General features: G+C 36.3%; 1 protein-coding gene across 4 annotated transcripts; it reads right to left on the minus strand.

Annotated features, from left to right (window-relative positions):
* Positions 1–2,494: 2,494 nt before the first annotated feature.
* On the minus strand, positions 2,495–23,007 carry mst1ra (macrophage stimulating 1 receptor a). Of its 4 annotated transcripts, none has more exons than XM_055160436.1 (22): positions 22,910–23,007; positions 21,022–21,104; positions 18,688–19,970; positions 14,900–15,070; positions 13,755–13,871; positions 12,987–13,157; positions 12,327–12,490; positions 11,718–11,847; positions 11,149–11,285; positions 10,822–11,001; positions 10,581–10,689; positions 10,084–10,314; positions 9,259–9,396; positions 8,346–8,508; positions 8,188–8,262; positions 7,491–7,688; positions 6,861–6,941; positions 6,205–6,386; positions 6,010–6,119; positions 5,525–5,690; positions 4,973–5,109; positions 2,495–4,282 (listed from the first exon to the last, which is right to left on the minus strand). In XM_055160436.1, exons 3-22 carry the CDS (start codon positions 19,882–19,884, stop codon positions 4,042–4,044), a joined length of 4,098 nt encoding a protein of 1,365 aa, XP_055016411.1. In that variant the 5' UTR covers positions 19,885–19,970; positions 21,022–21,104; positions 22,910–23,007; the 3' UTR covers positions 2,495–4,041. The 4 variants fall into 4 exon arrangements, with proteins under 4 accessions (XP_055016411.1, XP_020789741.2, XP_020789740.2 ...); XM_020934082.2 differs by having other exon boundaries at positions 7,491–7,691; positions 22,910–23,006; XM_020934081.2 differs by having other exon boundaries at positions 8,173–8,262; positions 22,910–23,006.
* Positions 23,008–24,478: the final 1,471 nt, after the last annotated feature.

Below are 24,478 nucleotides of genomic sequence, written 5' to 3' on the forward strand. Positions count from 1 at the left end.
TGATGGTTGTTGGGAGTCATCCTTGACCCTGTTGTGTCATGGGACACAGGCTCAAGGATGGAGACTGCAGACTTTCACAGTATACTGTAGGGAAGACTACAGCTACAGACAAACACCAACACTGATGCCATGTTTGGAGGTGGAGGAGAGAGTTTTAAGAATGAAGACTGTTACATAAATAGGAACAGGAAATGAATGGTCAAATTCTGCTTCTAATATTGCAGCAATGATAAGTTATAGGCTTTGCAAGTGACTATTATCACATGTATCCTCAGTGACAGCATTTCATCACTTCTTCATCATTCTACTCAGACTGAAACAGTAGGGAATTTACAGGCACCTCACAAAATTAGTAAGATAAATGCCCAGATCAGTGTTCAAAAGTTGGTACAAGTTTTCTTTAATTAAATAGGAACAAACTTATATTTGAATTTATTTTGAACATTTTTAAAGATGCACTACATAACTTTTTGGTTGAGGGCCTGTCACCTGCTTGTCTCCATGGAGATGTTTGCATTGCCAGGAATATTTCACAATAATAAACCACCAGACCGTTAGGTCTGATCTGTGAAGAGGTGAGTTACAGTAAGAATGCATGTTTTTTTTTGTTTTTTTTTAAAAACATATACCAGTAATTGAATAAATGAAAGCCATGCCATACTGCATAGTACATTCCTCTAGTTTCCTTCTGTTCGTTCAAAGCTAACATACTATCCAACTACAGTAATGTAGCATCTAGTGGTGACATTTGAGAATACAAGAGGGGCGGGTAGGTCAGTCTAATTACAGATCGTAGCTTTAAAAAAAAAAAAAAAAAAAAAAGACTAAATAGCCATTGGTTATTCTGCCAGCGCCAAACAGAATTATAGCCAACAATGTATTTCTAACAATCACGTGTATATATTTTCTGTAACTTTAAACCAGTAGAGACACGACGGAGGTTTGAGTGAGGAGAGAGGATGAGGTTGGAGCGGCCCACACTGAGCCCAGGGCAGCGCTCACTGCTCCAGGCACTTTCACATGAGCTGCTGCTGCACTGCACAAATCCACTGTCCGACTCCGACCAGGCACACAGGCTAACTGACAGTGCACTGACTTATACCCTCTCATTACAAATACACGCTTTGTTTTTCAGCTGTCACAACATTTATAAACATTTTTACATTTATCATGTTGTTATCCCACTACAGTAATTTTTTTTTTTTTTTAATTTTTAGTCATGCAAAACCTTCAGTTCAATCGTACACAGTCAACAATCTTTAAAACAATCTATAAAAATAATAATAATAATAATGATAAAGCATTTGGACCACCACTCTAATCCCTAAGCCACTGTTTCCCCTGAACATAAGACATGTACTATAACTTTTCTGGTTAAGAGTTCGATACCTGCTTGTCAGGAATGTTAAATCCTAAATGTACTTTTCTATCTTCAAGGCACTCCAAGCACTTTACATCACCCATTCACACACACTCATACACCAGTATATGTAGACACTCGGGGCAATGTTGAATTTTAACATGTTTCCTTAGCTCTGAACAATAATTTGGCCTACAGTTTATTACATATTACATTTACGGTGAAGCATCCAGGAACTCCAGTACATTTCACTCAGTACATTAAGTAAAAGAGACTCTGGGACATTGCACTGCAGAAATCTATTTTTGCTATTGTCCAGTTCGTCATGGCTCACGCAACAGCTGCTGTATGAGAATTGTTCGTTCATATATTGCTCCTGAGGACTTCTTCAGAGAGCTCATAGTATAATAGAAATCTAAAATATTCATAAACATAGTATACACTAGGAGGACAACAAAAGGAATATTAGACCAGACTTCTCGACTCCAGGAGCGCACTTCCCTCCTGACTCTGGACTTACTGCATGATGTGATTTGAGGGAAAGAGTAGAGAACTGAAAATATTTTCTGTATAATGAGAATCAATGGGTAAAACTTGTAAATGAGAGTTTGGACTGAGGTGGCTTGTTCATGTATTCATGATTATTCAATCACACCTCATCGTGCCTATGTTACTGCACAGGCAAACTATTTAGTTATACATAATGAACTTTAAAATTTGATTGAAATGCCCGGTGCTATTTGTTAAGTGATTTTACTCCACAAAACAATTAAAACTAAGACTGGCAATGGTCAATGACAGAAATATTCCTTTTCACTGAACTGATAAACTGAAGGGCTTTATTTTCATGAACTGCATATTAAATCCAAATTTGCCAAATGCAAATTTAAAATGGATATAAAAATGACATAGGATTGTCAATTATACACTGAAATGGAACCTAACTATTATGTAACTGGATCTAAACCTTGTAACTGCATACTGTATGTTTCTACAGAAGATAACAATATGTGTGTTATTCTGTTCAGTTTGTGAGCAGTCATATACAATGCGTTTAATAATCTGCTCCTTGAAACCTGTAACTATGGGGGTTAGGCAGGGCAAGTGCACTGGGCCCAGTTTCAAAGACAGAACTTTTCATTTCACATAAAGAACATAAAAACCTTATTTATTACATAAACTGTACATCTTATCTCATTAATGCAGCATTTGCTTTTTTTTTTTTTTTTTTTTTTTGATTAATCAAATACAGCATTCTGTTGAAGTCCTAAACTACATTACAATGAAACTGCCATACATTAAAATAACACACACATAACCTTTCCCTTTAAGTCATACACAGTACCGTGTAAAAGTCCTTTATAGAAAACAAAAACAAAAAAATCAGTGCATTTGCAACGTTAGGTTTCATATGATTTCATTAAAATGGAATCATGAATGAATGACTATTGCAGCAGGGGAATGCTGAATTTCACTCGTTGAAATTATTACAGTGTTTGTGTAACACCTGTTTGTGGAGCCCAGCCTCACTGCAGCAGACCTCAGTGCTGATGCTGCAGTGAGGACACCCTCTAGTGGTGGACCATGAGCTTTGGTTTATATAAGATCAACAGTTGTTTGAGTCCAGTTATTCTTCAACCCACATCCCCCCCTGAAAAATATGAAAATATATTATGCTATACCTTTAAAAATATATATATACATAAAAGTTCAGACATTATGACTAAACTGACTGAACTGAAAGGTTTCCAATGATAGCCCTGCAAGGCCTACAATGTGCCAAGTGAAGTTCTTTATGATTTATAACAGCTGCTCTTTAAGAGTTCACGATTATTAAGTTACACAAGACTGTAAAGTTCCATTTTGTGTAACAATAAAACCTCAATTTCAAAATTGATCTTTGAGCCAACAGTCATTACATCATCAAGCATGACATGTGGCAGTGAGCTTAACCTAGGGACCTGATGACAGTTAAATTTCATTAAATAAACCTTCTTCATAAATTATAAGATGTGGAAGAAAAGTATTTCAAAAAGAAGTCCATCCCTTTGACTCTTAACTTTGCCTGTAAGTCTAAGGAAGTCTTCACAGGTTTGTTATAATAGTTAACTTAGGTAATATCTAGATTTTTCTATTTACACACATTTGATACACAATACATTCATTTTGTCCATTTTTACACTTTTTAAACACTACAAAGTGATTTCTCTGGAGAAAATAGTCTCATAGTGTTTTTGGCACATAATAGCATTAAGGTCCTTGTACCATTGGTTGTTTTCAGATTCAAGATTCAAAAAAATAAACCCCCACAGAAAAACCTGATCTTTTAGTGCTAAGGTGCATTATTCTGATGTATATCTGATCACACCACAACAATTTAACTGTCACCATTTAAATTAAAAGAGCACCAGGAAACCTCTCTGGTGGAGGGTCTGCCACTTGCAAAGCCTAATGGACATTTTTGCTTTGAATGTTCCACAGTATGGTAGCATACTTCCATCCATCGTGCATTTATTCAATTACAGGTGTTATTGCCAAAAAATACCAGCTTGCCTCATTTGTTTGTTACCTTGGAGACAGTTTTATGTTTTATGGCAACCTGTGGCAAATTCCAGACTAAAAACAAATTTTTCGAAAGCTCCACCAGAGGCATAATGTAGCTTTAAATGGAGCTATAGTCTTCAGTCCTCACTTGGACCATTTCTGTCTGAGTCCCTGTCAGAGTCCTCCTCCAGTTCGTCAGCGGAGTCGGTCACGGGCGGGTACGGTCTGGGCTCATCCAGATTGATGTATGTAACTTTCAGATTGATGTAGTGCTCCCCCTGCAGGCAGGACAGGATCTGCTGAACCTCTGACACCAGGCTGTGGAAGGAGGGCCTGTGGTCTGGCTCAGGGTCCCAGCACATCAACATCAGGATGTATCTGGAATAAAAAAAGATGGATTTCAAAATGAAAATATTTTAGAGACCACAGAAACTGAGGCTTAACTGCAGCAGCCCCACCCTCTAAAACTCTTTATCAGGAACTTGGGACTAAACTTATAATATTTGATAAAAAAAATAAATAAATAAATAAAAAAAAACTGCTTGTTATTTCTTGGGTTATCTTCATCATTCTTGTTTTGTTATGACTTTGAGTATCCAAATGCACTATATAAGTTAAGTTAATATTATATTTATTTGATAAAAGGGTTTGGCCATAACAATTCTGCTGCTGCAGTCTAACTAACCAAAGTAAAATAAATTTTCTCTCTCGAAGAAACAATTTAGGCTCTCATTTAAAAATACAAAAATAATGTAAAATCTGGTTTCATATTCTCCTCATTCAAAAAATATAAACTAGAAGAAGCTTACAACATTTTAATTATTTTAGTTAGTATCCACTGCAATTCTTCTGAAACTACATGCCAAACCAGACTAGTTTCACCTCATTTTTGAGAAAAAGAGGCTATACTGGCCTGGTTAGATTTTCTCTTTATCTGTTGGAAACGATTGCACAGTCCTACCTCCCATCCCAATGAAATCAAGAGATAGCAATCATTTCTATTACACAGTCACTAGGCACACACTCAAGAAGGGAAATTGCTAAAAAAAAAAAGTGTAATATTCTTACAATGCATCAGGGCAGAACTGAGGCTGAGGAAGCCTGCGTCCCTTTAACAAGTAACGAGTGATGTCATAGGGGTCCACGTCTGGATATGGGCTGGCACCTCGGGTCAGCAGCTCCCACATCAGGATACCATATGACCACTGCAACACAAAAACATATGTTGCTACAAAGCTGCATTTAAAACCCATATGACAGATTAGACAAATAATTTCTCTAAAAAATTATTCACATAATAATATTTAAGACATTACAACTAATTTTGCATATATTTTGACAAATTTGATTACATTTATAATTTCACTTCCTGTGGACATGGACAGCAGATATGACATACGTAGAGGTAATCCATACCTGTTATAGCAACCATAATGTAAACAAGAGCCAAAACATGTTTAAACTACACAATAGTGTGATTACACAAATAAAAATAAATAAAAACACCTTTGTTTTATTGAATGTTTAAACTACTAGGAAAATGCCTTCCTTGCGAATAAATTGTCCCTGCATTTTAGATGGAATAATGGATGAGATGACATAAGAAAAAGGTACACTCACCACGTCTGATTTGGTGGTAAACTTCTGTGTCTGGAGGCTTTCAATGGCCATCCACTTCACTGGTAGCTTGACCCTCTTGTGATCCTGTATACTGTAGTACTCTTTGTCATAGATGTCTCTTGCCATTCCAAAGTCTGCTACTTTCACTGTGAAAGTTTCATCCAGCCTGGAGATTTGGACATTGGGCATAAATAGATTTATTAATTACAATTACAATTATTAATTACATTTTACCAATCATTCCAATTATTATGTTTTAGTGAAAACTATTTTTGGATTGCAGCTACATTATTTTTTTTCTGTAATGGATGCCACTTGTAAAACTTTTAACCATGCATAAGACAGGGGTAGTTTAGTTTAATAAATATAGCAACTGTCTGATTATTGCAAACATTTTATTTAATTGGAAGGTTAGTTACATGATTGTTGTAAATGGTTATATAAATAAAAGTAATACCTATTGATTGATTGACTGATTGACTTACATGCAGTTTCGTGCCGCCAGGTCTCTGTGAACAAACTTTTTTTGGGCCAAATACTCCATTCCTTTAGCCACCTGTAGCCCAAACCCTATCAGATCTTTCACTGTGGGGTTCTGTAGAGCAAAATGAGTAGTTATGGGATTTCCACAGTGTTATCTGTAAAACTGTATAGTCATCGTTACGTAGCACAATCCTCACCCTTTTCTCTGACCGGATGAAGTGACGCACATCTCCGTGTTTCATATACGGCAGCACCACCAGGGGAAGCCCTTCTTTAGGCAGCATGATGCCCAGTAGAGAGAGGATGTTTGGGTGATGGAAGGCTTTCATTATTATTCCCTCCCGTAGGAATTGGTCCACTTCTCTGGGATCTGAAATTCCTATTCAAACAATAGATAACTTTCTATAAACTGGTTTGACTATAGCGTATAATATAGTTTTGGGTAGCTCTCTTTTGCTTATCGAACAGGTCAAACATGGAATACTGTGCCTGCTCATATACGAAAGCTTTCAACACTGGCAGCATTTTCTAAAGTGGTTGAGCAATGGTCAAATATGTCACCATGTGTAACAAAATTAAATTTTTTATGATATTGAGGGGTCGTTGGTTTAACTCTTGATTTCAAATTTCAAATGAACTATCTGAAATTAATTAGATGTATAGTGAGTATGCAGCTGGTATGTACATTTGTGTTATTGTTGCTGTACTTTTCTCTGTCCTGTAGATTTGACATCAACCTGCTGAGGGCCTGAATAGAGAAATTAGCCATGCTGGCCATCTTTACATATTTACAGCTGCCCCTTTACGAATAAATAAATAAGAAGAAATAAGTTTTGATAACTTGGATACTTACTGTTGAGTGATTTAACAGCACAGTGGGTCTCCTGTTTGTTGCTGTCAATCAAGTACCCATGATAGACTGTGCCGAAGTGTCCTGCATTTCAAAAACAGAAGATTGTGTGCATTAGGTAGGCATGAGGTACTGAGTTTGTATTTGTCAGGTTTATGCTAATATTGTCAGTACATTCAATAATATGCAAAATACCTCTGTACATTAGAATACTGATAAGCATTTGAAAAGTTATTTCTGACAAAATAGCAGATGCTCTCTTCCCTCTCTGTGTCTTTTAAATATCTTTGACAGTCTGGCGAAGGGTCCACCACCTGTCTATATGGAGATGTCATTACTTTGTTGAGAACCTTCCACAGTATGGTATTGAACCTATATATCTATGAAAACAAGTAGGCGATGCCACCAGGTTAGTGCCGCTCAAAATACAACTTTTTCAAGGGACTGTTGTGCAATAAAAAATTTTTATATTTTATTGCCAAACTGTAGAACATTCCAGCAAACCAATACCATTTCCTTGGAAACAATAAAGTAGCACACCTCACACCGGAAAGTTTACGTAGCACACTTTTCCAGATATTATTATATACACTTTTCCATGTATTATTATATACAAAGTATATGACGACAAACCTTTGCCAATAATCTGGTCGGTCTCCACTCTGAGCATCTCTGCAGGGATGAGCACATCTTTGACCTCCTCCAGCATCTCGGCGCTCACACTGACCATAGAGATGTCCCGCATCAGAGGTACTGCCAGGTGGTCATAGCTGGCAGCATACAATAAACCCTGAAATGCCATACCTGAGCCTGATGTCTGACTGGCCAGATCTACTGCAGCACAGGAAGGAAGAGACACAAGGGGGCATGCTGTTAATACAAAATACACCAAATTCCTAACAAGAATTATAACAAAAACATCCAAAATTATATGATGAAAGTGGAAATAGTTGCTCAATTCTCAATTCTCAATTCTTGATATAATCATGAGTTTATAGCTTCCTGTTCACAGGCGACATGACATGTTGATGACCAAAATATATTTTGAAATAGTCACTTGACATTTTTTCTTTTTACTGTCCATATGACCCAGTGAACATTGTTTTTGCATATTTTGTTTTGAAATGTTAATTTCTATGGCATTAAAGGTACTAATCCATCATCACTCTGAAACCCATGGATGGCAGATGCAATAAACTTGCATCTAAAATAGACTGAGTTTAGTGTATTAAGGGTGATGTTTGAATGATTAGTAATAAGTTAATCCATGAATTGTTAGTGTTATCAAAGGATGATAACATACAGAAACGTCTACCTCGTCTGTAGTCACCTGTTGGGGAGAAATCATAATTGCTGCCCATCCGGCTCCGAGAAATCATTGTGGACAAGCGATTCTCAATATTAGCTGGAATTACACAAATACAAACTAATCAGAAAATATCACATAACACATAAAACATGTGAATTACACAGTAAGTATAACCTTACCTCTCTTCTTCTTTTTCAAATGGATCATGACAGCTAATGCAAGGCCAGCTCCTATGACTAAAGCAGCGATTATCCCCAGAACCACTCCAGCGATCATTGTGCTTTTGTCCCGTTTATTGATAAGCACAGTCCCCACATTATGGACTTCTCCATTCACAATTACCTGCATCAGTAAAACAGGTTTAATGGGTTGTAGTTTAAATAAATAAACTATTATGAATAAAATAATAGGTATATACATAGAAGAGTTAAGGTACTGTTTAAAACGTTCTAATTAGCAGACAGTGGGTTAAATAGCCTATTGCATAAAATAACAAGGTAATAAAGAAACACTACTTTTCTTGTGGGGGTCCGCCACCTGTAAAGTCCCTGTAAAGATGTGATGGTTTGTTTGTAATGTTTCACAGTATGGCATTAAACTTAACTATTAGCTCTATAGAGACAAGCAGTCTGTATTGTTGATTTTATGTGTTACCTCTTGCATTTTTTGTCTTTTTAAGCATTTGTAAAATGTCCTAAAGCATCATGGAAGGCGGTGTTAAATAAAATGAATTATTATTATTATTAGAAGCAGGTGATGCCACTACAAGTGTAGGCAAGCCTGCTCACAATAATGCATTTATTCAACAGTAGTTGAATAAAATGGAAGCTAGATATGTCTAATGCCATACAGTGGAACATTGCAGACAAAGCAGTCACATTTCCATGGAACCAAGCTAGTGGCATATCCTCCACCATAAAGTTTATCGGTTTATTAGTTCTCAGATTTTTCCTGCCCATGTAAATGTACCAATGCTGACCATTTTTGAGCGACTTTTAATGTCCAATTCTATTTAATTTCAATAACATTGCAATATTTCAGGGTAGTATCGCTTCAGATTTTTAATGTTTTGTTGTTTTGATGTACTCTCACTTGGACTGGCAGCCCTTCAGCTGGAATGTCGACTCCTTTAGGGATTCTGCAGTTGAGCTCATTGAACAGAACCTGAACGTTACAGCTCACTCCTCCAATTGTCATGGCAATCTTCATACAGGTGTTGAGGTTGTGATGCTGCAAATGCAAAAATAAATATTTGATAATACAACACAACAACAGACTTGTCATGCTAATTTAAAAAAAAACTAAGATTACGTGAGTTCAGAAATGTAGAACTAATACAGATGAATGAAAAGTGGCACATTCATTATCTGATATCATTCCCTATGTAATTAGTGATGATATTCTTTTCCCAAGTGCAGGCTTTGACTTGTTTTGGGAGGCTGCAATGGTTAATGCCATTTACTAGAACCAGTTTAACTGGAAATGAAAAAATACCTCGATTTACATTTTAATCAGTTTAATCAGTTTCACATTAACCTACAATCATAATCAAATTCTATAACAAATTCTGTAACATTTACTGGTGTAAGGTCCGCCAACTGCTTGTCTCAACAAACATGAAGATAACCTGGGATGTTCCACAGCATTTACAGTAACCTAATAATCTCCATGGAGACAAGCAGCTGGTATTTCTGTATATATCCAGTCTGCTTTTTAAATACTCTTGGATAAATGCAATATAGATAAGTTTAGTGCTATACACTGGGATTCCGGGCAAAGCTATAGCATGTGGAGCAAGCAGGTGGTTGACACCCAAAAGAAAAGTTGCATAGTGCATCTTTAAGATGTGGTTAGTGAAAGTAGCTGTAGCTGTCAGATTTATGTCAATATTTAATGCAGCTCAAGTGTGATACATACATGCAGTGAAACCTCTGTATCATCTGGCCTTAGCTTTAACACGTGGTCATCGTACTCAAAGGGGATGACTTTGGCGTCGGGATGATAGTCGAATGGTCCACTCCACAGCTCATTTTTCCCATCCATGTGAATCGACAGATGACCTGAGTTAGACTTTTCCTGCACTAATTCCTCAGGAAACGCCGGAGCCCTGCACTCCATATGAGAGGCATTCACTGGACCACTGCAAACCTGAAAACACATGTGCAGAGGCAGAGCAATGAGGTGGCCTATTGTGAAAGAAAGGTCAATATTTCAATTTAAAGATAAGTTAGTACTTAGGTGGCTGCCTGTAATATCAGGGGCAACAGTGAGGCAGCAGTGATTCTAGTGAATACTTTTGTTGTGTCATTAGGCAAGACCTTGCATAGTGTGAACGTGGTGTGTATCTGTGTCATTGGTGGTGTTTGGCAGCCTTACTTCTGTCAGTCTATCCCAGGGCAGCACGAAGAACTTACTTGTTGAAGAGGAAAAGATTTTTGCCCAGTAGGTTTGAGGGAGTCGTACTGAATGACAGTTTTGTGTGCAGAGGTCAGGTTATAGCCTGTGATCCACAGTTTGGAGCCACTGGTAAAGACACATTAATATTATAGAAATGATCATCTTACAATTGATTTAAATTCAGTTGTTTCAATTCTATTTAAAAACAATATTGGAATGCTTCGTAATACACTTGTAACAAGAGATAATAAATAATACCTTTTAAAACTGCACCGAGGTTGGATGGAGGTTATAGTTGGATTGACTCTGTAGTCAAACTGTGTAGAGCTGTGCATTTTGAAATTATCAATGAGCACTTTGACAGGGACTTTTCCTACAGCAGACGCAGATGCTGTTTGGCACACGATCAAAGATGTAGAGTCGGTTTCATCCCTCACACTGAAAAACAAATAAATAAATTGTAATAAAGGTTGTAAAAAAATGAATAAAATAAATAATAATATACATATACAAACAATAAATGACTGTAAATAAATATAAAAAATGTATATGAAAAATACTAAATAACAGATTTATTCTATTTACCTTTTAATGTCACATGGCTTGTCTCCAATAAAAACTTGCTGCTTGTTCCCACAGTTCAAATAGCTGCCAGTTAGTGTAACCAATGTCCCTCCAAACATGGGCCCATAGTCTGGTGTTACTTCTGTTAAAGTTGGCACCTGTTTTGATAAAAGTGTAGTGTTACAAGTGTAATTTTGATTTATTCTTATTCTTCATTTGTTGTTTTTGATCTCGAAACAATGATCCTATCAGAAAGCACAATGAGCCTAAATTTCACTTAGGACTTTCTAATCTGAATCCTCACTACCTAAACCCCAGCCCCTGCAGTTAATCATTATTCAGTGCTAGTGCAGCCCCTGCAGCTCAGTGAATGAATTCAGGAGGTTCTGAGCATGAGACATGGAGTGTGTAAAAATTTCTATGTGTCATCCATATGCAGTGTCAAGTAGTAGCAACCCAGGTTCTGTTGTGATTGTTATCCTTTTTAAAACTGTAGGAGTGCAGATTCAAGAATAGACAGAGATAGACAGTTCAAGAAGTAGACTAGACATATACATAATGTAATGTAATTGTGTTTTTGTTGCTCTTACCACAAAGGAAAAGCCCGACATTTGAGTTTGGCCTTGTATTGAGAATCGGCTTGGCCCTGGCGTCTCATGCACTTGTAGAGTTATGTTTACATTATCCGTAGGACTGTGTTTGTGGATCTTGCATACCAGTCTGTTTTAGGGACCAAAAGGACATGAATGAGTCAAGGCAAGGAAGTGACGATTGTGAAGGCGTGGGTTAGCTTGTTTAAGGTTGAGAAAAAAATAAAACAAAACAAAAGCGTCTATGGACATTTAAGGTTATCCAAGTGTTTACAATCAAAACAAAATATAAGTAGTAATCCAGAATTTGGTAACTTTACCACATGCACTGTAAAAATATATTCACCTGAATAAGACAAGTTATTTCTTGGAAGACATGTATAAAAGGGCTTGAAAAGTTTAAATAAATACAAAAAATGTCATGGATGTTAGTCAATGCTAAGACTAGTGGTCAAACATGTTCACCCTAAGTTTAATGTCAACAACTGTTAACAATATCTAAAAGCGAGGATCATGCAAATGAGTCAAAAATGAACTCAAATCTCTACCAACCAAGATTACTTATTCAAAACCACGCAACCGTCTTCAGTGTAATTTTATTGTACTTACTTAGTACTACTGCTCTGTAGGGGCAGAGGGGTGCAGGGGCTGCCTGTCCCCACAGTGACTATGTGGGTTTTGTCAGTGATGCTCAGAGGAGGCTGAGTCAGAAAGTCCCATCCACACAAAATCAATTCGGTCTCTCCACCAGCAGGAGCCACTTTTGGATAAAACTGCAAATAAACAAGAACATGGCTGGTTTAGTATTTCACAGGTGTAACTGACTCATAACGTAATGGTAACGGGTCTGCCAGGCCTTCGCATGCTGGTCTAATTGTGTTGCTGGTAATGTTACACTGTATGACAACTTACCTACCATGCTCTTACTGTCAAGGGTGTTTTATTTATTAAGGAAAAAACTTGTTAAGACTTGTAATCTACAGTGTGCATCAAACTCTACTGCTGTACACACATCTTTTAGATAACATTGGCAAATCAACCACACTCTGTGTTTTATTAATGTTGCACAGTATGGCATTTAGCGTTTCAACCTTACAGTTATTATCAATTATCAGGTATCACTTTGTGCTCTTGAGGAGACGAACTAAATATGCACGATAACTCAAACATGCATAAAGTAAACAAAACACAACTCAAGAATGGTTGTTCACAGAATATTTTTAACAAGTTTAGAAACACACAAAAAGCTGATTTAGGATAACATCCCACCTCTGTGATGATGGGTGGGCAGGAGTCTTGGCTCCACTGTGTGCTACACTCATGTTGTCGAGAACAGACACTTGAGCACCAGCCACAGTTCATAAAGACAGGAGCAGTCAGACACTTTGCACAAGTGACAAAGTGAGAACAGCCAGGTCCAGTGGAAGGGACCTTGAACAACTGAAAAACAATATGATGAAAAAGAAATTCAGGGATATTAGTTACGGATTTCTGACAAAGGTTAAAAGAAAAGCTGTCATTATCATCATGCCAATTACAAAAAATATATTAGCTTCAGCAATCAGTAATTTGTTCATATAGTTCACGTGCTCTAAGCACAATAGATGACTTAGTTGTGATAATGTCTAAAACTTTATGAGGTATTCAAAGTTTGCACTAATATCAAATAGGGATTCAGAGGGCCAACATTACTTGGTTAAATGAAGATCATAATGATTCAAGTCACAATATAACCATAAGAAGCTAAATAACATAATTTTAATTCAATCTATAATCCAAAAAAATAAAACCTAAACATACACTGCTTTTGTGTATTAATCAGCAGGAATGAAAGAAACTTAAGATTTCACTGTTTGGTCAATAATTTTGAATAATTGTAAAATGTTTATGTTTTTCATCACAATAACTGTAACTCTGAATTATTGTATCTTGTCACCGTCTAGCATCAAAATGGTCAGCTCTAGCATGGAAAGAAGCAGCAGACTGTAATAGCTTTTGCCTTTGAACTCTGCAGATAAAAGAAGAGGAGAAAAGTACCTTGTTTCCGACCACAAACAGAAGGGAGTTCTCTGACACGGCTGCAGTTCTTGAGACTTGAGTACCTCCCAGAGAAAAGTTTGCATAAACTGTGGGACTGGTCAATGTCAGAATAATCTGGAATACAAAGAGAAGCTGCATCACAGTGTCTGCACTATCACAACTGAACCAAATTACATAAATTGGACAAAATCTGACCTTTTGTGAAAAGTTTTAGAATGCTATTGATCTATAACAAAACTAGTACAAAACCATGTGATAATAATGAAGAAACTAATATTACTACTACTATTACTCTGTCTTGAAAATTACATTCCAGTCTAAAAAAAAAGAAAAATTTTATTGTTATTGCGATAGTGGCATCAGGAATCAAGTTTTCCTTATAATTAAAAGTGAGTTAGAATAGTGATAACATTAATGAATGACTAGGCTATTACATCAGTAGATTTTCCTCCTGGTTCAGTTTTCTAACAGAAATGACAGTGCAAAAATTCCGCAGTCCCAATTGCAAAAGTGTACAGGTTAATCTGGTTAATGACTCTTTTTGGACAGGCAGACAGTGTAAAGTGGATTTTTTACTTATTGGATATTTCAGATTTACTCTGGTTATTTGAACAATAGGGAATGCAGTTTTGTAAAACAAATCATGTCTCCTGTATAAGTTTAGGGGGCAGGAACATTGTCAAATACAAAGCTGAAAAGACCGAGGCACTCAAAAAGCACAAAATTATTAAAAGCCTTTATTACCACCATGGCAGATAAAGTTAAAATCTCCTGTGTATATAGCATATTGTTTTAAAAGTAGTAGTATTTATTAGTTAAAGTATTTAAAAGGAGTAGTGTTGTCACAATACTGAAATTTCAAAAGTGACCATTCATATCAAGGAAGAGACTTGGTAGTCGATACTGATTCCACAATTATAGTAAACAACTAGTAACTGGTAGAATATAATGGATAAAATATATTGTAATTTTGTTTTTTAATGCTACTATGTGGTCTTATACTAGTTCTGATTCAGTCAGTTCTAAACGTATTCAGGAAATCTGATGTTATCTAGTTTTCATTATCAGGTAGTTTTAGTATCTGAGTTAGATTTTTTGACAATGATATAAAAGTAGATGAGGTAAAAGTTTGTTCTTCTCACCTGCAATATTCTTCCATCAGATGTCCCAAAGTGTCCCAGAGTAAGGTGTTCATGTGTGGTGATCAGAACTGAAGTGAACAGGACGTTCCTCATCTCATTGTTAAACACATCCAGTCTGTAAAATGGCTTGGACACCATAGTCGGCATTGTAGTGCAGGTATTATTAGAGTTCTGAAGAAAAAAGAAAACTTCAATTTAACGGGGACATGAAAGTTAACTTTCATGTGCTTTTACCTATGTTACCATGCCTTTACTGTTTTTATTAGTATACTCAAAGGTTCTATTTTGATTCATTCCTGCACTGAGTAATTGTCCTGCATTCTAGCTCTGATTTTATGCTCTGAATTTTATCCTGATGCTTTCTCCTACCCTCTGTCCCTGCCCAGTTCCCTATACTAAACTTTGATTATGAAGAAAAATTGCATAGTAATTTTTGAGAAATAAAACCACTATGAAAGTCCACTGTTTGCTTGGGTGAAATACCATCAAGTCAGTGGTCCCTTTTCTATTATTAAACCGTTTTAGATAAATTTAGTAGTTTACAATAAATAATTAAAATATAATATAATGACCTCATGAAAGAACAAAAGTAATAATATTGTTTTTAGTATGTATGTCAAAGTATCTATTAATAATTACTAGAAAAAGCATTATGTATTCTTAAATTTTACTTTTCAAGATTGTATTGCAGCAGATACATGTGTTGGCAAGATGTTCCCACTTAACATAGCCTAAGGATTGTAATTCATTTACAACGGAAGAGTGGGCCTCTGGTCATGTCAACACGCTGTGAACAAGGCTATAAAACTACAGTCACTATGGCTTCAATAGGTTTACATTTAGTCGCATCTCCATAGAGCAATGCTGCTAAACTAGTCTCTCTCTATTCAGTAAATCCTATGAAGTGAGTGTATGTTTTGGAGTGATGACTCAACTAGTGTTTATCATTTATATAATTCACGATGGGCTTCACAAACTTCTTTTGTAATTGTTTGTCATTTTTACCCTTGATGGTGCAGGTATATAAATAACATAGATGTTTTAAAAATTAAGATTCTAACATGTGGGTGGATGATAATGTAAAGCAGTATAAACCCAAAATGAACTGTACATTAAAACCATTCCTAAAGGTGCACTTTTCTGCTAGAGAGTCTGCAATGTGCTTGTCTCTATTAAGATGCCAATGCTTTGCCTAGAATATTGCACAGTATGGCATTAAACTTTACCTGTATGAATACAAGCAGCTGCTGCCCCAGGCCAATGTAAATGTCATATCTGTGGAGGGGCAACTGCTCACAGTAAGAGTGCAAGGCATATTCTTAGCAATAAAAACAACAGCTATAACTAAATACATTAGTTTAATTCCATAGAATAACATTTCCATGGAGATGAGCAGATAGTGGACACTTCACCAGAAAAGTTACATAGTGCACCTTTAATTTGGTAGCAAATGATTTCCTTATAGACTAGATATCTGGGAAATGACATGACTCACCACACTTATAATGTTGATACAATGTTAAACAGGACGTGTAAAGTAAAAGGTAAACATTCCAGAGCACAGTAACGAGGGGTCCTGTGTGAGCATGCCCCTGTTCTATACGAATCTCCATTTGATCTTTCAGTCACTCATAGAGTTAAAGTAACACATAATTTACACTACAGTAAAGACAACTTAAAAGTACTAGTGCAATGTTTGTTTTATTAGTGCTTTCCAATTTTTTTTTTATTTAATTAAAAATGAAACTGAATCTAAGACAGCTCAGTCCATGGGATTTTGGATCGTTGCATTACTATTTACAATGCACAGCAAAATATTAAGTATTTTGAATGGGAACAATGTCTCAAAATGTTGCATATAAGAGGAAGCTGAAACCCATGAATACTACTACATAAGTTATTTACAGCTGCTGTATGATTTGGTGCATTGTTCATTCATGGCTGCCAGTTTAAAGATGCACGATGTAACTTTTTGGTTGGGAGTCCATCACATTGTTTCTGTGGTTATGTCTCTGCTCTGAATGTTCCACAGTATGGCATTAAATAGCTCTACCTTTCATTTATTAAATTACAGGTGGTTTTAAAGCTCAGCTTTTATAGCTGCCTCTCAACACATCCGAAATGTAACTTGGTCTGCTTTGGTCTCCATGAAGATAAAAAGGTTTAATACCATACTGTGGAACATTCCATACAAAGCAATAACATCTCTATGGAGAAAAACATTTGATGAACCCTCTACCAGAAAAGTTACACAAAGCACCTTTAAGTCTAGAGTACTTATGACCATCTTATTGGTACACATCATACAAGCAAGGATGGGAAATGTCTTGCCAAAGGACACAATAGCAGGATTATAATTCAGGACTAAAACTTGACTAAAACTAATCTAATTTTGTACTATGTTTTTATACCCTTGTTGTTGGTCCTTTTTTATGCATTTTTTTTGTCCTTCCAATTACATTAACTATTTTTTTTTTTTTATTTTGATGTCCTCTTACTTGTGACATAGTTTAAAATACCATACAACTCTTAAGTAATTTCTTGGACAACTACTTTTTACTTTACTTTTTTTTTTTTTTTATACGCGGCTCTACCCACCTCTAAAGAAAATGAAACTTTAAAACTTAAATCAATAAAATTACTGAGTACAGGATTTCTTCTACATGCTTCCTGCTCTCATATACTTTTATTGCACACTCAATGTTAACACTGCCCTGGTTTAAATTCCTTGTTTTTTATCAGTAGGATTTATGAGTGGTGTTTGCTAGCACACATTCCTTTAGGTGTGTTGCCTGTGAGAGCTCAAAGGACTATGTACAGTCTATGCAGTTCAAGGAATAAACCTCACCTCATTATTATTTGATCTGTATATTAATGCTAAATCTATTCACAGTGCTTTGATGGGTAGTCTGCTGAATCAGGTTTTGGTTTATTACCCCTGTGGTTATGAATTGACTAACTTTTTTAAACTAGAGTACTACTATAAGTCTTATGTGAAATGCTGTTTTAAACGCAGGTCAGTGCTCTGAGTCACCAGCCCCTCCCTGGCGTAAGTCTTTGAACACTCATGCACACCTGGAGCAAAATCCTTTTTTGCCGGTGATACTACAAAAGTATCATTACCACAATTTACAAATGGTGAGAGCAATGACTCATTATGAATTTCCATCATGAGCAGAGGACTCAAAATTTCAACAAAAAGAGTGAAGTCCAAACTAGCCCTGTATAATCATGTTTGTGACCAATGACGGAAATTGTTATTGCAAAACATAGCAACTAGTCAGTGAAGTGAATGGTGGGCAACTGTCCTAAAATAACAAGTCCTTGCCCATATTTAGGCCTGTCACAATTCTTCTTCTTCTTAATAATAATAAAAATAATAATGTATCAACTTCCTTATTGTTCAAAGAGGGAACAATAATTTTGGGGCATAAACATTTTTTGTGGGCCCTTTTTCTTTGCACTAGTCGGGCACATTTTGGTGTTTCCCTGTACAGCCATAATATTTGAGCTGTAGAGGTTTGAATAATCGACATCTCTGGCTTGTTATTGATGTGTAAACTAACTACTAAATACAAAGTCAACTCATATTTGGATGATATAGTACATTTAAAATAGTTTTTTGGCGGGTAATCTTGCTTCTGCTTCTATTCGTTCAGTAGCATATCATTTCATTATCGTTTACTGTTGATATTTTATTCAGGAATATATCACTACCCATATAAAACCGCACTTGCTCTGCCTGCTCTACAAATCTTAAACAAAGATGAATATATGAATGAACTCACCTCATGTGGGCAGTTTTCACACATCTGGAAGTGACACAGCCCTCTGGACAGCTGCTCAGTGCCCGCAGAGCAGCACGACTCTACTCCCTCGTCTATGGCCTGGTTCGCTTGTTTCATTGAAAACACACACAGCATTGATGCTTTACCGATGTGTCCTGTTTCACTGACTGGAGAGAACACCCCATAGAGCACCTTTTCGCCAACATCCAAACCCAACTGTTTTGCCAGTTCATCTCCTACACGTCCATAGTAGGCAGCCTGTAGTCCATTGTATACCACATTACTTGCAGTAGTCTCTCTCTTCTTCCGTTTGGGCACATAAAGACATTCAAGCACCACTTCTCTGTACATCCACACCTCATGAATCGCAACAGATAAGCGTCCAAGGTGAGTTCTAAAAGGTGAGTTTCTTTTTGAAGGATCCTCTCTTTGCAATGACAGAAAGTAGACATAATCCTCTGTGGCAAAGCTGTAAATGTAATTAATTTTGTATGATTGTCTGAGATCGGGACGCACTGTTAAACCACTCATAACCAGCTCGAATCCATCCTGAGTAGAAAGTGGTCTGAGTATAGATATGGACCTTCTTGGGTACTTTTCCGTCACTTTGTTATCAACCGTATTTGCCACAAAGAAATACGAGGTGGCCGCTTGTTCTACAATAGTCACTGTCGTACCAAGCGGGCTAGCAACACAATCTGGGCAGTTGAATTGCTGGTCTCGCGCTTGTTTGTAAAGACACATAGGTTGGTCCAGTGGTTGTGAGTAGTCAATAAAGTAACATATCCCATGTTGAGTGCTCCCACAAATATACAAATAGGGGAGCAGATATCCAGCAGGGTCAATGAGCAAAACTTCATTATCGGTGTCAACTGGGTCTGAGGGGTCAATTTCAATGCCACACAAATTACAAGTTTGACAGTCTGGACTACCAATAGGACCTGTCTTCACTTCCCAAATTTTCTGCATGTCAGTATCAATACCTTCAATGATATTCTGAGATCCAATGTATATTTCTTTTTCTTCTGTGTTTACGACTATATTTTGAATAGGTTTTTCTGCTTGGTAGTAAGTGAGGTTTTGGTAGATTATGTTGAAATCTACCTGCTGGGGTATAGGATTGGGACACTGGTACTGTCCCCGTGTATTCTGTGATATCCATAGTATTATCCATAGTAAGGCAGTCCACTTGATCATCTCCAAGCCAGTCAATAGATGGTGTGTTAATGTTACCTACAAGAAACGGCCCTCAATGAAAACATTATGGAAAATCAGCAGGAGCTCTGTGGAGGAAAAATAAGAAAAATGTAGGATCAATGCTACAGTACCAATGCAAGTCAAAGTATTGTTATAACAAAACAAAGCTATCAAAGTAGGAGTTCAGCTGCAAAACTAAATTCTTACCTTGATGTCACCATTGAATTCTGTTTTTGCTTCCCATTTTTGAGAACACTGGTATTAGAGATTGAGCACGTGAGAATGGGAATAAAAAGAACACTGTGTAACTTTTCTGGTAGAAACTGCGCAACCTGCTTGTCGCCATACGATGTTACAGCTTTGCCTGCAATGTTCCTTAGTATGACTACAAACTTAACTAACGCCTTGGAGACGAGCAGATGACGTCACTGGGAAAAGCTGTAGGTCAGATTTGTGGGGAGGCAATCCCACTCAATGTAGATCTCAGAATGTATGCATTTTTAAGTAATAAAAACACATGCAATTGAAAAATGCAACATAGACACGTTTAATGTCATTCTGTGGAACATTCTTGGGAGGGCAATAAAATGTCCATGGTGTAGCAGACAAAGTGCACCTTTAAGTTACATAGTGTATCTTTAAACAACTGACAGCATGTAAGTCTGCTACTACCACAGTGTGTAAGTGAGAGCGCAGATGGCTTAAAAGCTTATGATGGAAATAAGTTATTGAGGGTGAGATAAAGTCAGCGGGCAGGACAGGACCTGTTGAAGCCCGTGGGGTGACTATGGAAATGTTCACGTCCTGAGAATGAGGAAGCCTTGAATAAACACAAAATGTTGCCTACGGTGTGTAAATGGAGATATTTAGAACAGCAAGTTAGTTTTGTCCGAAGAAAAAAACAACACATCCGCGTACAACGTTTGACATATCTACTGCGCAGGAATAATGCGTTGGCCATAGTCATTCATGAATGGTAAAACCTGTTAAAACATAGGCTAACAATCTACAACTTAAACAGAATTTATAGCAAAAACAAAAGCAAGCGTCCCATATATGACACTAACATGGCCCATAGACTATTTTTTCTCTATGATAATCTCATCTCAAACATTTTACATAAATCTATGGACTCACCTGAACCGCGCTGAAAGACTCCACTGGCACAGATTACGCACTGGTACGACACTCCAGCGCCAGACTTGGCAATTGCAATTTATCTGCGCAAACGGATATTGTTGTGTGAGATTTCACAATAAAACACTAGTATGTTCATATAGATTAGCTAAAAATTAGCTAAACAATCCTGCCTCTACAAATAACTTTGTATAATATGTGTATTTATGTAGACTATAAGCCTTACTTATTCATAATGTAGATTGGAAAATCTTTAAACTTTAATAACTTTATTAGCCTACACCTCACCACACTTAAGACATTGAAGAAAAATAATTTCTGGCTTGTTTGTAAGGCATCAAATGAAATTAGATTATGTGTTTCACTTGAGAATTCGTTCGTGTTAGATGATAAAATTATTAACTTAAAAGTAGGTTTATTTTGTCCTCGGAAGTTGTGATTATAATTGTACGCTTGACACCGCTGGTACCCTGGTATCTCCAAGCCGCGCCTGGAACAAGGAAGTAAGGGAAAATTGCGAAATGTATTTTGGCCGCTCCAAAAATAAGCTATCTCTGTGGCTTCCTTTGTAAAAGATACTTGGCTCTATATGTAACTTGACAGGAAACCATGTTATCTTTTTCAGTTTTCTCAGGAAATGCTGCATGTTCTGTGCCAAGAATGCATGACTTTAAGATGAGTAGCTAAAAGAAGCAACTAAGTTAACTATGACAGGAATGTTTAGTCTAATCGTTTGAGTTCAGCATCCACAATGAATTTATTCACAGTGGTGGAAGAAGTACTCAGTTTTGTTACTTAAGTAAAGGTACAGATACGGGAACAAAAAAAAAAAAAACTTTATTTATTCTTTTTCTTATTTTATTTTTTTAAATGAATTCGAATTTGTTCTGTGCTTCAGAAACAATGAAATCAATGTTTTGTTTTTTCCCCGAGCTGTTTTACTTCTCAGTAAATAATAAATAATACTTTTACTTTTCAGTTCAGTTAAAAAATGTTGAAAATGTTGTGGCGTAGAAAGTACACATACCTTCTCTCAAATGTACGTAAGTAAATGTAAAAAGTATGCATTTTCAAATTTACTTAAGAAAAGTACAGATACCTAAAATTACATTTAGTACCTTCCAAAACTGCTTGTACAGTGGTCTACTTCAGAATTATATGGGACCATTGTATAAGGTATTTATGGTATAATTGACTGTACAGTATCGGTGTCTTCATTTCCTAAAGATGATGTTGACATGAAATCTAGATCCAAGTTAAACTTCTACTCATGAATGCAAAGGTCAGGACACGGCTGAGTAATTTTTAATGTACCAGAGCCAGACAGTATTTCAACATTCATTCATGTGGTCTGGGGAAGAAAGTCAAGCCTGCCCAGTCTCAGTTTGCAGTAGATTCTCTCTCGGCAAATGATTTAGCATTTTTCATAATTTGTTATTAATGCATGTCCTCGATAATCAGAGGTAATAGAGCAGCCCCAAATTGTACTCAAGTAATACTAACTTAATTTGAAAAAAAAAATAAAAAAAGACATTACAAAACATTACTCACGTAGAATTTAAATTATTGGTCCAAGAAATGAAGTAAGAGAAAAAAGTATTATGGAAAACTACTAAAGTCTGGACATAACATGATTCATAATCTGAAGTGCAATAGAAAAAACTGTACAAATGTGGTATTTTCAAAGGATAAAGTAAAAGGTTGTGGTGTAAGAAACAAATGTTCTAATGAGTTAATATTGTCAACATACTCTGTTGTCCCATGAGTATAGCAAAAACCTTTACTCAGAAGTAAACGTTTGGTGTCTGAAATTTACTCAGGGAAGTACAGTTTTATTAAAAAAACAACTCATATAAGTAGACTTACTTGAGTAAATGTAACTACTCACCTCTGTAAATTATTTCTAACTAGAAAAGCAGTCAGAGAGCGCAGACCTCCGCCAAGGACTACCCCCATTTTTCATATAAATTGCGATAAAATCAGTCTTCTGGATCAGATCCGGATCAGCCTTTGGAATCTGAAAGAGGATCCCATTGTCCATCCCTGAGTCAAATTTCATGGGGTTTGGTCAATAATTAACCGAGATATTGAGAAACAAAATTTTTGGCCCCATTTACCACAATGTTAACTAAAATTTCAAAGTGATCCAGAATCCAGGATTTCTTCCGGATCAGCCCCAAAATGAAATCAGTTCTTCCTTTTCACATTTCCAACAAATCCTGAAAATTTCATCAAAATCGGTCCATAACCTTTTGAGTTATGTTGCTAACAGACAAACAAACAAACAAACAGACAAACGCCGGCAAAAACATAACCACCTTGGCGGAGGTAATTAAAGTAGTCCATCCATCACTCGGTCACACTTGGTGCTGGCAAGCCCATACCTGCCCCAGAGCTGACTGACACATGTGTGGCTTATGTTCTGTGCTTCTGTGACCTCTGACCTCTCCAACACAGTCATATTATACAGCTACACAGGCAAAGTGAATGAGTGTCAAGTGTCATGCATAAGAGAACAACAGCAGTATTTGAAATGCTTATTGTCATGTAAATTAGTTGTGGCCAATTTTGAAAAAAAGTATATTTTTTATTATATATTGTATACCAATAACAATATTCACATATGTCAATCCAACAGAAATATGTTAACATGCCATTTAAGATAAAGTTTCAGACTCTGAAATTTTAATCAGATCTTGCAGCATTTTGTATTATAAACATTATACTGGATATTCAAATGATCTCTATAATTTGCCTACATTATTGACATTATAAGTATACACAATCACTCTATACACACCTATGCATATCAACAATTGCTCAGGTGGTAGATTAAACTGAACCATAGTACAAGTCCCAAAGTAAATAATAAATTCATTGCTCACAGACACAACTTCCTCTACTTTTATAGCCATGAATCATTCTTGACCACCTCCAGGGACAACAGACTGACTTCTTGGACTTTAGTTTCAGTAATGACATCTGCTACGGAGTGTAAGATTATCAGTCTCCTTGGAAAAGTCAACAACACTGAGTCAAACTGTGAAAACTCACACTTTTGGGTGGGGCAGATCTACAGCTAATAAATGAATGGACTAAATATGCTTTACGAGTCCAGAGCAGAGAGCAAGAAGAACTGTTACCCCAATTTAATTTGCAGTAGCTTTTTAATACCAGTACTAAAAAATTACGTTTATTGCAATGACTTACTTCCAGTAAGTCTGCATTACTTACAATGAAGGCAACATTTTCAAATGCAACTAGACTACTCAAATTTTATGTAGGTTAAATGTAGTTTTAGGTTGAATATATCATAGTTACATTTTTACTGCTCTTCAGTTTTAATTAAAAGTTTAAATATAGGCCCAACTAGTTTCATTTTAGGTTTGCTTTTTGGAATAATAAGCCTAAATATATGTGTACGAATAATTTGCTACCTTTTAATTATATGTCCTAT

Source organism: Boleophthalmus pectinirostris, unplaced genomic scaffold, assembly GCF_026225935.1.
Source record: "Boleophthalmus pectinirostris isolate CB_2022bp ecotype Guang Dong unplaced genomic scaffold, ASM2622593v1 HiC_scaffold_3, whole genome shotgun sequence".
NCBI classification, from domain to species: domain Eukaryota; kingdom Metazoa; phylum Chordata; class Actinopteri; order Gobiiformes; family Gobiidae; genus Boleophthalmus; species Boleophthalmus pectinirostris.